At 30.2% G+C, this 17,169-nt stretch overlaps 1 protein-coding gene across 1 annotated transcript; it reads right to left on the bottom strand.

The window, feature by feature from the left end:
- Positions 1 to 10,731: 10,731 nt before the first annotated feature.
- Positions 10,732 to 12,824, bottom strand: LOC124809717 (MAM and LDL-receptor class A domain-containing protein 1). Its single transcript, XM_065787100.1, has 4 exons — positions 12,642 to 12,824; positions 11,283 to 11,384; positions 11,040 to 11,174; positions 10,732 to 10,878 (listed from the first exon to the last, which is right to left on the bottom strand). The coding sequence occupies exons 1-4, from the start codon at positions 12,706 to 12,708 to the stop codon at positions 10,862 to 10,864; spliced, it is 321 nt and encodes a 106-aa protein (XP_065643172.1). The 5' UTR covers positions 12,709 to 12,824; the 3' UTR covers positions 10,732 to 10,861.
- Positions 12,825 to 17,169: the final 4,345 nt, after the last annotated feature.

The raw sequence follows: 17,169 nt of genomic DNA, 5'->3' as shown, positions 1-17,169 counted from the left end.
AAGTCATCTTAATATCTCAAATCCTAATTTTTATTACATTTTATAATATCAAACAATATTTTAGTTGTATTATTGTCCCCGGGCCAATTTTCTTTTGTTGTCTCAAGCTTTCCAATAATTTTTTTCAACAAAGTTTTTAGTAAAATTTTGTATCAAACGCAAAAACATGCCACTAGTTAAATTTATCTAGATGATAATAATGATGATAATAATGATATCTCGACCCTTAGTCAACGCATGTCCATTTCCTGTAATGTTCTCCCTGTTTCTTATAAACAAATTTATAATAAAAAAAATGTAAAAACTTTATGTATACTCCACTACGCCTATCCCTATTTAAATGAGACGATGAACGTACATTCCACCACGTGTTTAATTATTAGGCATTCCTGAAAAGTCTTTGAGTGAGAAATCTATTTATCATTATTACGTTTTTTCCTAAAATTTATTTGATTTGTAATAAAATTCTTTTTGAATAATACCTGCCTCAACCCTTAGTCAATGCGTGCCCATCCCCTCATATAATAGAAAAAATATAAAGCATTAAAAAATCTAGGTAAAGAGATTGATGTCCCAGAGCCTTGATGTCCCAAGGAGATAAAAATCTTACATATTTTTCCATCTTTTTAGATTTTATAATCTACAGTGTCCAACGCTTTAAATAAGTCAATAAAGATTCCTAGTACATCTTTTTTACTTTCAAAGGAGTGATTTATGTTATTTATAAAATTTTAAAGCTGCCTGTTAGATTGAATGTTGCATTTGGAAACCGAATTGTTTTTTATTTAAGATTTTGTTACTTGATAGATAATTTATATAACTCATTTTAAATTATTCGCTCTAAAAGTTTTCAAAAGACAGGAAGAACTGAGATAGATCTGTAGTTGATTATTTATAAATAAACAAATCGTAGATGTATTTATAAAATACATTTCCAGTTTAAAAGATTGAATGCTGGATCTTCTTAATTCATTGCATGGGTTTTGCTCGTCTCTTTGTTTTTATGACTAAACAACTCACTCAATTATCTCTTAAATAGGGTACAGCTCTAGAACTCAGTTTTATAGTTCTTACGCCAACTGGTAGTCAGGTTTCCCTAACCCTGTCGTAGCTCTTAGAAATACCAATTCTATCAACAGCTATTTTTATGACTGTTTTTATGACTGTTTTTATAACTCATTTTATTAACTCTTAATGAGGGTACAGCTCTAAAACTTAGTTTTATGTTTCTATGGCCGGCTGGTAGTCAGTTATCCCTAACTCAGTCGTAGTTATCAGAAAGACCAATTCTATCAACAGCTGTAAAATATTAGAGTACTAACAGCGCCATTTGCGCATGGATGGTGTCCCTGTTTGTACTTTTGGTGTATACTGGTGATGCTACATTTGAAGCATTTGTTAAGGCTTAGGGTTTAATAATAGAAATGAGGTAACTGCTTGGACTATTAGATAGTGTACTGAGTACTATCAGTGCTTTGAGTCAAGTTCTTTCGTCAATTTAAAAAATGACTAAAGTATCAAAAACTATAAAACACAGAAAACCATTGTAATGACCAAGATTTCTACTCTATCTATCACTAATATTCGTGATCTTTGAAACATTTCCTTCTGTTGAATCTTATCTCAAGAGGGAAGACTCAATAGAAGGAAAAAATTTCCTTCTGTTGAATCTTATCTCTTGCAAAGTTCACCAGACCTACATGATCTTTGTGAGATAAATTTTAACTCAGCTGTTTTATCGTGTGATGAGACAGCTGAACTCAAATTTCAAATCTTTCTTTAATTCGTAAAGACTCCAATAGTCACATCAATGCTTTGCCTAAGCATTTAGATTCGTAAAAACTCACTCATTTGTTGGGAAACTAGGTTTGAATTCACAGACTATTCTTTTATGTGCTTATGTTTAGCTTCACTTCACTCTATCACTTTTCACAATGTTCTATATCGCTCTCCTTCATCTCAAGACTACACTCTCTTTGATGTTATTTCTGATCAAATTAACTAAGCCCGCTCTTTATCCTTCTGACATTTTTGTTGTTGTTGGTGAATTTATTGACCATCACACTGATTGGCTTGGTTCTAGAGTCAGTGACTCTGCAGATGTTAAGGCCCACAACTTTTGCCTTCCTCAATCTCTAACATAAATAGTCAACTTTCCAATTTGTTTTCCAAACAATCAGTCATTTACCTTCTCTACTCTTACGTTTTGTTTCTGATCCTCGTCAGTGCTCAGTTTCACAATAACTAAAATCATTCAACTTTCACAATAACCAAATTTAATAATTGCGGGAAATTTATCAGTCATTTTGACAGTTTAGTAAAGGTATGCGTAGAGAAAGTGAATACAGGTCTTTCAAGATACAACTCATCGCGTTGGTTTGACAAGGTTCTAACTGATTTTTTTTTACATTAGGAAAATAGCAAATAATTTTTTTTTTTAATGTCTAAATAAAAATATTTATATAGTTATTTTTTATTTATTTATGTATTTTTATTCATCAACCAAAAAAGGAATACGTAAACAAATAAAAAAATAATAATATGAATAATTTTAATTAAACATTTAAAAAAGTTAATATATTTTTTTTTAAATTCTCCTAATATAAAATATTTTGGTTAAAACCTTATCAAACCAACGCGACGAACACTCATTGAGAGTGGGAGGTTGCAGTGATCTATGGTTTGTTATTATTAATTAATCCATTCATTAAATTTATATTTTTCGTAAGAATCAAGAAAGTAAAAGACAGTAGAGGTCCGGGACCAAGATCAAGACCAATACTCTAGGCTTCCAAGACCAACACTAATACCAAGACTGATACCTGATGAAGACTTTAGGCTTCAAGACTAATACCAAGACCAAGAAAGTTAAGTATGAGTCTCGAGGCGTCTTGAGACCAAGAATTTGGCCTAGAGACCTACATCGCTGGTCATAACTGCTAAAAAATAAAAGATTGTTAAATGAAATTTAAAATCAGTCAAAGAATTTAAATTTAAAATAAACTAGTCAACTTAAATATTTTACTCTTTACCCTCACATAAAGAGTAGGAATCAAGGGCGGCTCCATACAGGGAGGGAAAGGGGAAGGCAATAGGGCCATCACCCCTATTAAATAATTATTAAAACCTTTTTTTGTGAATTATACTTAGCGTTTGTATCCTTTTATAAAAAAAGCATTCATTGTCAACTAAAATTTTAAAATATCTTTATAATATATATTTATTGAAACGCACCTATTTGACGAAGATTTGTGGTTTTAGTTGTTAATTAAAAACGCATTTAAAAACTTTATTTGTGGATTATTTTAACGACTTATATTACAAATTCTATTTTACAATTTCCCGATTATGAAAAACGGTCAATCACATTTTCAGCATTAACTGGAATTACTCTGTACATAATAAGTAAGGCCGATCCGACTTGTTTGTTTTCTGTCTTTTGTGTTCTTATCCATTTTATAATATTTTGCAGGGTTGAAAAGCTACGTTCAGCACTGGCAACACTTACCGGACATAACCTATAAATTTGAAACAACTTGTGAGTGATTAGATACTGCATTTGGTCACACAAATCAAAAACAACAGATATAAAAGTAGAGAGTGTTTCCTTCCACATCTTTCATCCTTATACATTTGCACTGCTGTAGTAAAACTTGTGATGTAAATTCAGGTGCAGGTAAGTTTTGGATACTAAGTCTGAGAATGACGCCATAGACATTACTGAAAGCTGGAACAGTTTCAACAATATTTTGATGAATCAGTGTATTAACATTTTTTGATATCAAAGAACAAAATTAATATTAAAAAATATTTGAGATATTTAAAAATTTTAATTAGAAAAACGTGTATTTATGTAAAATATCAGTACATCAAGAAAGGGGATATAAATTGATTACCTGCAATATCGTTCCGTTTTCACTGAAGGTATATTTTCACAAAATGCCTGTTGCTGCACTATTCTTTTGTGCGAAAAACCACAACCTCTTTTAATAATTTTTTTTCTGCTGCTCTAAAATTTTCTTTAAATATCGCAAATTTCTCTTTTTTGTGTTATGTAAATCTAAATTTTTTTTTTTTGAAATTTTTTTGCTGAAGAACATAAAAAAAGATTTTAGTTTGTTTTCTTAATAAAAAGAAAATCTAAACACTAGATTTAAAACAAGGGAAAAAATCTATTTCACAATAATTGTCTATAATTATTACAGACACGGTAAACTATTCCTTGTTTTTTTTTTAATTTTTTTTGATTGGATATCTTTTTGGGCATGGCATAGATATACTCTGTGATAAGCTGAGGACACAGCCTCAGTGCGGCATCAGTGCTTGTATAAAGGAAGTGTCGAAGTATTATAGTGCTTTAAAAAACAATGCGAATGATTCTAACTCTAACTTATCAATGCGAATGATTCTAACTTATCAATGCGAATGATTCTAACTCTAGCACAATCCTTACGAATACTAGAAACTGAAATCTCACTGAGTTGACAAGCTAAAGCAAACTGTATGAAAACGGCTTTGATCTTTCTTGCGACAACGGATTTGTGACCATATGCGTACTAAAACGTTTAGTTGTAAAAAGTATGTCCAAAAATATGTCTGAACATCAAAGTAAAGCATTGGCAAGAGAAACAGGAATTACTGAAGTCAATTGTTCTACTGTTGGTATCTTTCATTTGTGTTTCTGCTACTACTAATATAAAATAAAAGTTATAACTTAAATTTCAACTAGCAACTTTGATACTCATATTTTATGTACTTTTTGATATTAAATTCTGAATGGAACATTAACTTTAAAAACTTTTATTTGAATAGTATTAATAATTGTTGTCTTAGGAATTTTAACCATCAATTTTTCAAGAAATTAGTTTAACAGAATTCGATATCAAATCAAAAAATGAAAGATTCATTGCGTTTTATATAGACTTTAATGCATCTCTGGATTCTGGAATGGTTGCTAATCTTTAAGAACAATAACAGAACGACATTGAAGAAGATGGTGCAAATTACTCTTTTCAACCTAATAACACTTTATTTAATTTATTTTAGAAACAGAAATTGTTGTAACAGATAATCAGTCTGCATCTATGGCCAAGGATTCAGTTGCAAAAAAAAGGGATGATGATTTTGATGTGGATAGTTATACCTATTTTACTGAGCTAAAAGATAATGAGATTGTAGATAAAATTATAACACTAAAATTAAATTCTATTGCAATTTCAAGTTTTTCGTTTACAAATTCTTATCAAGGTAAGTAAATCATTTAATGAAGTCATTATTAACTCATAATAAGAATGCTACTTTTAGTAAATTAAGAAATAATATTTTGAACTTATTTGAATATTTGTAAAAGATAATGAGATTGTAGATAAAATTATAACACTAAAATTAAATTCTATTGCAATTTCAAGTTTTTCGTTTACAAATTCTTATCAAGGTAAGTAAATCATTTAATGAAGTCATTACTAACTCATAATAAGAATGCTACTTTTAGTAAATTAAGAAATAATATTTTGAACTTATTTGAATATTTGTACATCTATTGTATGTATGTTTTTATCAAAATGTTGTGTAGGTGATGGAGATAATGATGTCTTGGCATATCCTAAGACTAATTGAAGAAAAAAGGAGCAAGAAGAGCAAGTCGACATAAGTTCTTTGTTTTAGCATCTCAAGAAGCATATTCCACAAAACTAAAACATTGCCAAGACAAAATTCAACAATAAAGAAAAAAACGTGTAAACAACGACGGCTTACCAATGCTGATAAGCGGCTCAAGAAAAAAGAAAAAAAAACTGTATTGACTGAGAAAAGAAAGCTATAATGTGCCAAAAAGATTAAAACAACAACAAAAAGAAGTCAATTTCAGTATCCTCTGCATCCCAACCATAGACTGGTACCATAATTTTATTGGCAAAATTAGATAATGTTGATGTTTCACATGTATAAAAAACTTCATCCAGCATTATTGAACCAGAATAAAAAAACAATCAAAAGAAAAAATCCAAAATTGAAGAAGTAATTTATCGAAAGAGAAAAATGAAAATTAACAAAATAATTGCAACAAAGATAGAACTGTTTGTGGGTTATCCGCAAGTGCCAGAAATGCTATAAATGCTACCACAATCAGGCTTGTGGAGCCAAATGTTTTTTTCACGGCTTGGCTCCATCTTCGGCTCCTAAGAAATGTCTGGCTACCGGCTCGGCTCCGGCTACCGTACTTTCTGAACAAAAATCGTTTTGAAATATTTTTTCGATCATATTTGCCAATCCAATTAAAGCAATTATTTTTTAATTAACTTTCAAAATTACAAGGTTATTTCATGGTTACAAGGTTATTACGATTACTACTCTACTACTAGATATTACATTTGAAAAGAAAAATGTTTTGGGTGAGTATACATTTTTTTCTATATACTATTTACCCAAAACTAGAGTTTTTACTTCTAACTTTAGTTCTAATTCTACCCAGTGGACACGATACCTAAAAATAACGTCTTTTAAACGTCCCAAAGATATCCAAAACGTTCAAAAGACGTTTAAAAGACGTCTTTTTTACGTCTCGTGCCCACTGGGTAAAGCATGCGATCGTTAAATTCAAAACGATAAAAAGTTCAAAAAAAAAAAAAAAAAAATAATGCAAAAACTTCAATATTTATTTTAATCTAAGAAACTTGAAGGTTATGCTTTTTATTTTAATATTTTTTGCTACTTCAAATAAATTGCCGCTTTCTTATACTTAAAGCCACTTTTTCGTCAAGGTCCTTTTGCTCGTTCGATAAATAGAGAGCTCTTGTATTGTTTTATGACCATATAAACAGTAGTTTGGCTAGATTCAGATCCTTAAGCGATTGAAAGTATCAATGCAGAAAGATTTTGTTGATACTTACGCAGAATTTTGTTTCGTTTTTCTAACTGTTAGAGAAATATTTTGACTCGTTTGTTGACGTTTTTAAATAATACTATCATGACTTAACGTAATGTGACAAAGTTTTGAACGGAATTCATTGTTCCGAATTTAACGATTGCATGCTTAACCTTTGATCATTAAATTGCGCATCAAATAATTAAAAGCATAATATTAGTATAAAAATATGGTATAAAGCAATATATGTAATACTGTAAGAGTATTTGCATATATATTTACTTATTTTTTTTTTAATAAAGCATATTAAGAAATGAAAATATTCAACATATTCCTTTATAAAATCACAAGAGCTGAGAGCCGAGCGATTTTAATGCATGTCATGGTTTGAAAGAGGTTGCAACAAATTTTTTTGTTTGTTTTACTTGTGAGAATAGTTCTGACTAATATGTACTCAATTTCTGAAAACTCTTTTCATATTTATGCCACAATTTATTTCTATAGTCTTTATGTCTTTATTATCTTTATATAATATATCTTTTGATATACTACTAAATATTACTTTTTAAATGACAAATTTGTAGATTATAATTTATTAGATACTTTAGATACTTTTAGATATATTACTTTTGAAATGATTATGATATATAACAAATGAGACAATAATGATTATTATACAGTATCGGGCAAAACATGGAGGACAAACTCAAATTTAGAACAAAAGTTGATCAAAAACTAAAAAAAACTAGTAAAACAATTAAACATATTTTTTTTTATGTAGTTTATTATGTTGTTAACAAAACTTAAAACTTTTGAATCATACTAAAAATCACTAAAAAAGTTTTAAAACACATTTCCCCTAACAAACTACATATTTCTTTGGACAAAACAAGGTGGACATTCAAAAAATTGTCTGGAAATTCAAAAAAATTCAAAAATTAACTTATTATTTTTCAAAAAAACTTAAATTAACTTAATATTTGGTAGGACCTCCTTTACTTTTAATTACTGGTTTCATTCTTCGAAGCATAGACTCAATTAATGAGTCAACAATTCTCATATCAATCTCTCGCCAGGCCTTCTCAATTTGTTCAAATGATTCCTCACTGGTCTTAAAATTTGCACGCTCAATCTTTAATCAAATTTATTGTCAATTATTTTCCAAAAATTTTCTTTGAGATTCAAGTCAGGGCTTTCTGCAGGCCACTCCATTATGGTGATATTCTAGTGCTTGAACCATTGTTTTACAATTTTTAACGTGTGTTTGGGATCATCGTCCTGTTGAAATATTCATTTTAGGGGCATCTCCCATTCAGCATGTGGAAACATAATATCTTCCATTATATCTTTGTAAACAAAGCGGTCCATAATTCCATTAATTTTTTGAATAGGACCAGTTCCTAGTGCTGAGAAACATCCCGAAACTATAGCAGACGTTCTATGCTTAACACTCTTCTTGGTATATTTAGTATTGAATCTGGTGTACTTTGGTCTCCAGACTCGCTTCTTGTCGTCGCTTCCAAAAAGGTTATATTTTGATTCATCACTAAAATGTTTTTCCACTGATCTACAGTCAAATTTTGGTGTGCTTTGGCAAACGCAAGTCTTAGCTTTCTATTTTTAAAAGAAGTTAAAGGTTTCTTGACAGGCATTCGAGAAAACATTTTTGTCGCACAGTGCGATTAGAGATTTGTAGTTCAAGTTTTTCGGTTAATTTTGTGGATGACAAAAATGGATCTTTTTTAAGCCCTTTAACAATTATTCGATCTAGTCTTTGTGATGTTTTTCTTGGAGGTCCGCCCCGATTGTTTGTTTTATAGCAGTCACAAGATCCAAATGATTTGACAGTTTTGCTTACAGTCGATTTAGCTATATTATATTTTCTACAAATTTCAGCTTGACGTCTTCCGCTTTTAAAATCTTTAATACTATTTTTACGTAAAACACTTCCTAATTTGTCATAAGCCATTTTAAGTTGCAATTTACGCCATATACCACAAGTTAAATCTATTTTTAGTTTAATTGAAAAAATAATTGGCCAGGCGTTCCAAAATCTATTTTATTATTTTAGAGTAATGTTATGATAAAAGTGAAAACAAAAGAATACGGTAAATTGAATAAAGACAGTGAAATCTTATAAAAAAAGCTTCGTTTTGATTTGTCCACCTTGTTTTGTCCAAGGAAAGATGTTGTTTGTTGAGAAAAATGTGTTATAAATTTTTTTTGTGATTCTTAGTATGATTCAAACGTTTTAAATTTTTTTAAGAACATAATAAACTTGTACAATTGTTTACCTAGTTCTTTTTAGTTTTTGATCAACTTTCGTTCTAAACTTGAGTTTGTCCACCATATTTTGTCCGATACTGTAAATGTGATTTTGTACATAATAATCTATTAGATACTTTAGGGTAACTTTGCTGAATACTATACTCTATTATTTGTTCAAAGTTTTATTTTTCTACCTTAAATAAGTCATACTTTGGAGTCCTTAAATAAAGTAGCTTCAAAGTAATTAAAATTAATACAATCAATTTGGGTTTGATCTCAGCACTGAGCAAAGGAAATTGCAAGGTGTTTGGTATTTGTATCCTCTAAACGCACCAAGTGGAGCGTTCAGAGTCTGCAAATTAACTAACGAGGTATAATTTTGCGCACCTGTATATAATGTCGCCCAGTAAACAAGATTGACTTCAAGTAGGCAAGGCTCAGGCTTTTGACACCCTGTTCAATTTTCAATGTCAAACACTCATATAAAAGTTAGAACAGTCCCCGACAAGAAAGGTATATGTGGCCCGCATTTGGCCATAGTCCTTACAAATGGAATAAAAGTGTGAAACTATATTCCAGTTTATGATTGATATATGCTGACGATCAGTGTGGCCCACATGTGTAACATATAGTGCATCCACATAATTATTCCACTAAATGTGGTATAATCCTTAAATAAATATGTGCTAAATTAGATGTGGTCATCATATGGGCCACACATATCAAACACACAATCTTGCCTCATTCTGAATCTTAAATTTTAACCAATTATAAACTACTATTTCATAGCAATGAATTGTAGTAAAGCCTAGAATATTCCATGATATCACGTGGCTTACAGTTTTGATAATTTTCTATTCATAGTTGTTTGAGCGGTTTTGTAATGAATATATTTGAGAATTGTTACTCAAAATAAATTTTTGATAAAATTTGTAAATCAGAGCTACACTTAACGAATGTAAATCATAGCTACACTTAACGAAAATTTGTTGTTTTACTTAACGAGTTATACTTAAGCTATACTTATTCTAAACAGAGTTATACTAAACGAAAAAAAAATGTAATCAGAGTTATACTCAACAAAGATAGAAATATCTTTATGTGCCTAACATAAAAAGTCGTTAGATTTGTTTATATGTTTGTTATAACTTTCTTGTAGGAAACTAATGCGGCTTTCCTTCTTATTTAGCGTGGTTTTAGTGGGATAAACATTATAGTTACATATGGAACGCACCAAAGCCATCCCATAAAGGAGAGTGGTAAATATATGGTTAACATGGAATTAGCATATATGACCCACATAAAAAATTCTTGTCGGGTCTGCTTAGTTTTAGAGCTGAAAGACTTGGCAATCTTATGATGCATTATGCTGGAGTGTATCTCTATAAACAGTTTTTTTGTCACCTTCAATTTTAGTGAGGATGTTAGAGAGGTTTGATTAAAATACCCTGTTACCTGATATGGGTAACGCAAAAAATTGTATTACTACAAAAATGTGTAGGTATTTTAATGTTTCATATGACAAAACATTTATTTTCACTACATTAAATTTCTTTTTCATAAAAAATGCAACTTTTACATATCAATTTTATTACAAAAAATCCCGTAAAAGTTCACTATTTTTTCTATTTCTAAATAAATAATACATTCAATAATTTTGTTACATAAATATTTCCTTTATGTAAACATGTAAATAAAAGTTAAAACATGTACAAAATAATGACTGCATTTTTACTTTCCTTCAGCTCCTAAACAAAACGAGTATAAAAAAAATTTAAATTCTAATATCATTAAAGTAAAAATAATAGATTATATAGAAAATATCAAATAGTTGAATAACATATCAGTTAATATTCTTGTTATATAAAAAAAATGTTGCTTTATAATTTCATCAAAAAATAAATTTTACCTCTTGATTTATAGCACCAAGGTCCATTTGGATTGGTAGGGTCCCAACAACACGATTTTTGAATGCATGAAGCCTGAGTGGTTGAAGCATCTCCGCACAACACGCGCGCACCATATTGAATGCTTGAACAGCTCACTGAAAATATTTTCAACACAAATACAATTATTTTTCTTTCTGAAATAAAAATAACTTTAAAATAAACTTATAAATTACGAACGAGCTTCATAAATAGTTCAAGTTTACCTGTGCAAACACCGCAACTTCTGTTACATAATGCTCTTACTTCCGAAACATATTTACATTGCCCAGTAATATAAGGACAAAAAGAAGTTTTATCGGCACAATCTAAACAACATTTCAACTCATTTTAATTTAAACTTTAACATAAATGTTAAACAATCAACCTTGTAAATTATAAATAATAATAATAAAAATGGTGTTTAATTTTTAATACATAATGTTTAAGGTATAATCATTTTAATTTTTCCTAAATTGTTACCTAAGTTTTACCTAAATTTTACAAATTTTACTAAACCAAGGTTCATAGCATTTTTTGAAATTGTGTTGATTAAGTTGTTAACTATTTTTAATTAAGAGTTTCAAGATGTGGTTTCGATTTAAACCCTTGACCAAAAACACGATTCACAAAATTAATAATTTTTTCTCTAATCCCCCATTGGAGTCACTTCAGTTAAAACAAATTTTTAAAAGTACTTTAATTAACTGAATTATTTATTATTTTTATTTGTGTTTATTTATTTTTATATATGGTATGTGTAAATCCTCTTTTCTTCAAAATGTTAAAAAACAACATTTATTTGAAAGTGTTTTCTTTTATAGTAATCGCGTTAAACACTGCTTTAAATATAAAGACAAATATATTTAAATTTAACAAAGTTTTAAAATGTTTAAATAGTATAAAGTTCTAACCCATATAGTGATCTAAAATGATTTGTCTGTATACTAGTTTAGCATGGTCATAAATTAGCTTGGTCATAACTTGTTCGGACATAAATTAGCTCGGTCTTAAATTTGCTTGGTCAAAAATTGTATTGTACATATTGTGTTATATTCTTTAAGTTTTCAAAATATCTTTAAAAATTAAAAAATTAAAATTATTCTAACGTCGTTTAATTATATAACTTTAGTGTCTCCTTTTTTTGCTTCATATTTAAAATTTAGATAAAAAAGATCTCCTCTTTTACTTAATTTTAGATTCTTCTTTAAATTTGAAACTCTTTCTTAGAATGTTTTACTCCTTTTTAATCTTTTTTAAAAAGGAGTTTAAATTTTAAATCTAAAGTAAAAAATTAAAAAAACTTTAATAAAAAATTGTAAACAAAAAAGTATGTTTTTTTTTATAAGACTAACTACAAAGTTTAAAAAATTAAAATGATTTTTAGTTGTAATATTGGTAACTATAACTACACATGCATATCAGAGGGGTATATAATTTTTACTTTAAACTATTCAATATTAAGTTTTTGTTTACAACGTGTTTAAAAAAATGTTAATTTATTTTAACTAATAAAAGAAACCACTGTTTACATTCAGTTATGAAGACAGTTATGAAAAACTACTGATAAATTAATATTATGATACCAATATCTGATGTTGCAGCTAAATCCATTACCATAAAACATATTGTTATAATTGTGAAGAATATCATTATTAATAATTTTGATTTTCGTTAAATATTATGGTTTTTTTTACACAATTTTTGCTTCGCAATAATGAAAATATCGTTGCTGTATGTATATCTTTGTTATATGTTTATATACATAATTTTTTTTGGTATATATACATTCTGTTATTTATATTTGTTCTCTTTCTTTTCAATTTATTAAAAAATATCTATTGTTGGTTGTTTGTGTGCATTATACCAACTGCTTTTTCACACCCCCACATCTGTAGCAGCTTGCTAAATAAACTAAACAAAGATTGAAACTAGAAACCTAATTTGGTCTCTTTCTAACAAAACAAAATCCCCCGCTAAATAGCAAACATGAACTACTGAACTAAAGGTAACAATAATCAAAGCTTAGTTACGTTAAGATGATATCTTAATAAGCTAAACAACGCAATATATTAAAAAGCATGTTACTGTAATTAATTTAATTAATTATATTACGCGTATTATTAAAACGAAATATTTAAAACAATAAATAGAAATATGTTAAAGTAAAACAGAATGAAATAGAGGATATGAAATAGATATGACAATGTTTATGCTTTGCTTTTAATTATTTGCTTTTAATTATTTATTAAATAAACTTTTTTTCCAAATAATTTTTTTCATGTTTTAGAAAATTTTTTCTGTATGAGATGATATAAACTTTTAATAAAAACTAAAATTTTTGTTTGATAAGTTGTTAAATTTTCGGCCACCCAATGACTTTTTTCTTCCTTCGATAAATGGAGATAAAACTCTCCAAAGTAAAATTCGCTATCAATGATCTTTAAGTGTGAAAAGCATGGTTTTAAAAAAAAATATTAACAGATCGTTTCTGTTTATCGCAAAATGAGAAACTAAATTTGCTAATTTTGGTACAGGTTTATGAGTTAAAAAGGGATGAGCATCACAAAAATTAAGTAAGAATTGTGACTTCAACAAAAACATCACCACCAAGTCAATTGTAAAAATTGCCGCAAAACTTAAAAAAAAGCTTCAATAAATCAAAATGGTAAATGTTACGAGTGTAAAAACTCAAAGTGCAAGAGGTTTATCGCTTTAATAAAACCGAGTTCGACTAAAACTTGATTTTTTACTTTGATGCACTTTAGCTTTTAGTGTACGAAAAAGCGCCGCACAAGTGACAACTCCAATGACCTCCAGACAACCCCTAGAACCGCTCAACAACTTTGTTTAATTTAACAACTTTTATGGAATTTTAAGGAAATGTTTGAAATTGTAATAAAAAGCAACAATAACAGCAGCAAAAAAAAAAAAATGTTGCTACACACGTTTAAATATTTGTATAAACATGAATGGAAAAAATAAACATTTTTGTTCAATTCATTTATTCACACATAAAAAAATATTCTTTGTAATAATTTTTCAAAACCGTTTGCGTTTAAAATGGTTCTGATTTATTTTAAGCGTCAAAGGTTAAAAAACGCAGTCGGTTTAAATACTAAAAACTTATTCCAAAGTTGTATTTGTAATCCTCATGCGTACAAAAACTTACGAAATTTTGAAGTTTTTACTTACTTGCGTATTTACTAGTAGTGCAACAGATTGCACAAGTGGATGTGCACAAGTGGATAAAAGCATAAAATTTTCACTAACAATTCAGAAAATTATGCTGATCATTTGAGATATGGTGGCAAAGCATAGCTTTGATTTACCAGAGCTGTCTTGAATTCATAATGACAGTTACCTGGATTTATAAAAACCTTATATCGCCAACTTTACATAGCCTTCACTTGGGCTATGTAAAGTTGGCGATACTATCAATGCTTGACTCCAAATATACGCCTGATACGCTGCACGCTTCACATGCTGCATTAGTGCGTCATGCGTGGGTGGAATGTTGCCAATCTGCCAGTTCTTTTGAGTAAAGAAATACTGCCTTGCAGAATTTACACTTTTTTGCTCAGCAACTCAGTCATACAATAAAATGACAAATCTTTCAAGTAACAACAATGTTTCATCCGTCATTGGATCATAAGATGTAGAAAGTGCCAAAAATGCATCAGCTACATCATTGAAAGAAGACCAAGTAGACCATGCTGTTATTTTATCTTTGCCACAAAAAGCTGAAGTTGTATTGCTACCAGTAAAACCATGGAAAGCCGGTAAAGTTTTTGATTTTAACGGCTCAAGACGGCGGTGGCTTTTATAACTTTTGACTCGGGTAATTGAATTGAAACTGCTTTATCAGGTAAAAATTGAAAAAACTCTGTTCTGTTGTGATCATCTCTTAGGAATTCCTGCCATTTATGTGGAACAGGTACTTGAGGCCCAACACGTACTCTAGCTCCAGTGCCTTGCGTTGCACATGTAGCAGATTTTAAGCTTTGAGCTTTGTAGCCGTAGCGTTGTAGCAATTTGTAAACAGAGAGGAAGGAATACGTCTGATGCATAAGATGCAAACATGTTAGCCTTACTAGGCTTCAATAACTGAACAATAACAGCCCCATCAAGAGCCATCATATCAAATGAAGGCGTGGAAGGATCAATGTCAATGATTTGGGTGATTTTTCCTAAGCATGGAACCAAATTAGACTTGGCTTCAAATCGTAGAGTGCCAAACTCAGAGATTGAAGGGGGATAGGACTAATTTTCATGCTCAAAAAATGTTTTCAAACCGCCGTCTCTAGTTTGGCAGCCAATGTATAATCTAGAAAATAAGTCACTGTCACTTTGCGTGGATTTCAAGCGTTTGCTAATACTAGACACGATTGCTGATTGTCGAGTTGTAAATGTGGACAAGTTGTTGCGTTTTAGCGGTGCATATACACTAGCAGTCTATTAACAAAGAAATCTTGAACAAAATTTTTGTACTGAGATTAGCCTACATCATGAATTGATATAATATCGGCTGCAGTACAGCTCACAACACGCCTGCTATGTAATACCACGATATCTTTAGTGTCAACTTGAAATGGGTTGCCGATATCAACTAGTGTATCAACTAGGGCATTTACATCATGTTTGAAAGCTGTCTGAACATTTTCTTGCTGATCGTGGTGTCTATATTCTGCATTGGCCTCACGCATTCCATATTGAAATTCTTCAACGAGCCTAGATACTTCCGGTCCTGCAATCATCCAACGACGTAATGCGTCTTCGTCTTGTGTTAAGCCAATAGCACCATCATCACCTTTAACTGCAGCGTTGCATTGTTGATGGCTTTGATCAATAGCTATTGCTGAAAATTTTCGTACAGCTTTTTCAACTGTAAATTTTCCCGCGTTAAATGCAGCTAAAGTTGATGGACTATTCTGCAAAAGACAAACCATGTCTCGAATGTGCACAGGTAGCCATCGAGCATAATGAGTACGATCAAATGAAAAAAACTATGGTACCAGTTTTGTTAAGCTATCTAAGTATAGATCAAAATTTGAAGTACACAGAGACCTAATAAAAGTAAATAAATAAGCTGGATTTCTTTGACTGTCTCCAATAAGCAAACTGATGATGAACCATTTGCTTTACGCTCCAGCTAGTGGAAGGCAACGGTTGAACGCCATCGTCAAGCAAACTACAATAGGACTCGTATGCTTGATACTGTAGTATATGATTTGGAGAAATAGAAAATTTCATGTACATACCGACAACGTTTTACATGGGATGCAGACAAAAGAGCTTCAGCGGTGCCTTATGTTACAACTCCAGCTGCAGTAACAGCCTCGACCCAGCCGCTTCCTTTTAATAAACTACAGAGCACTTTAAGACAAGCCATTTCTATGTGCAGGCCACCCATAATAACTACAAATTTATCTTCTCTGTACAAATCAGGCCAGTTTCATTGAATAGTTTTCAATGAAACAATAGCATACAGCGGTTAATCAAACGTAATAACAGGGATCTGTTCAGAATGAAGACGTTGGATATAATTTTTTATTACATCCATTGAGTGTCAGATCATGGTAACACTATTGGAAAAATCTTGAAATAGTGGCAACAATGAAACTATTGACAAATTTATATCTGAATTGATAATGTTATTGGCATGGTATGCCGACCATGAAAGCCATTCCACTGATTGCAAATTGTCATTTGATCCATCGGCATCATGAAATTATCTAACAGTTTCAAGCCAAAAATGTTCTTTATTGAAATCTTATTCCCACATAGCACTACTACCTGTAAATGGACCACTGCTGATAGGTATAGCTAGTTCATCATTTTTAAGCCTAGCTGGGGTAACATCTGAGTATGATTCCGGTAGAGCTTTTATTTTCTTACTACCACGCGAGTTATTAAGCAACATAACATTGCGTGGAACACCAGTACTGTAATTATCAGGTTGTGGTGTCAATATTATCAACAGCTGCAACAGTAAACAGTTGTTTTCTCAGTTTCAGAGGATACACAACTTGATCACTATTATACTGATCACACACTTCATTTCCTAGTTCAGTTGTCAGTGCAAATACTCGATAATATAATACACTTAAACCA

This window comes from Hydra vulgaris, chromosome 01 (assembly GCF_038396675.1).
Source record: "Hydra vulgaris chromosome 01, alternate assembly HydraT2T_AEP".
Taxonomy (NCBI): domain Eukaryota; kingdom Metazoa; phylum Cnidaria; class Hydrozoa; order Anthoathecata; family Hydridae; genus Hydra; species Hydra vulgaris.
The sequence above is the reverse complement of the archived record's forward strand: the minus strand, read 5'-3'. Positions and strand labels throughout refer to the sequence as shown.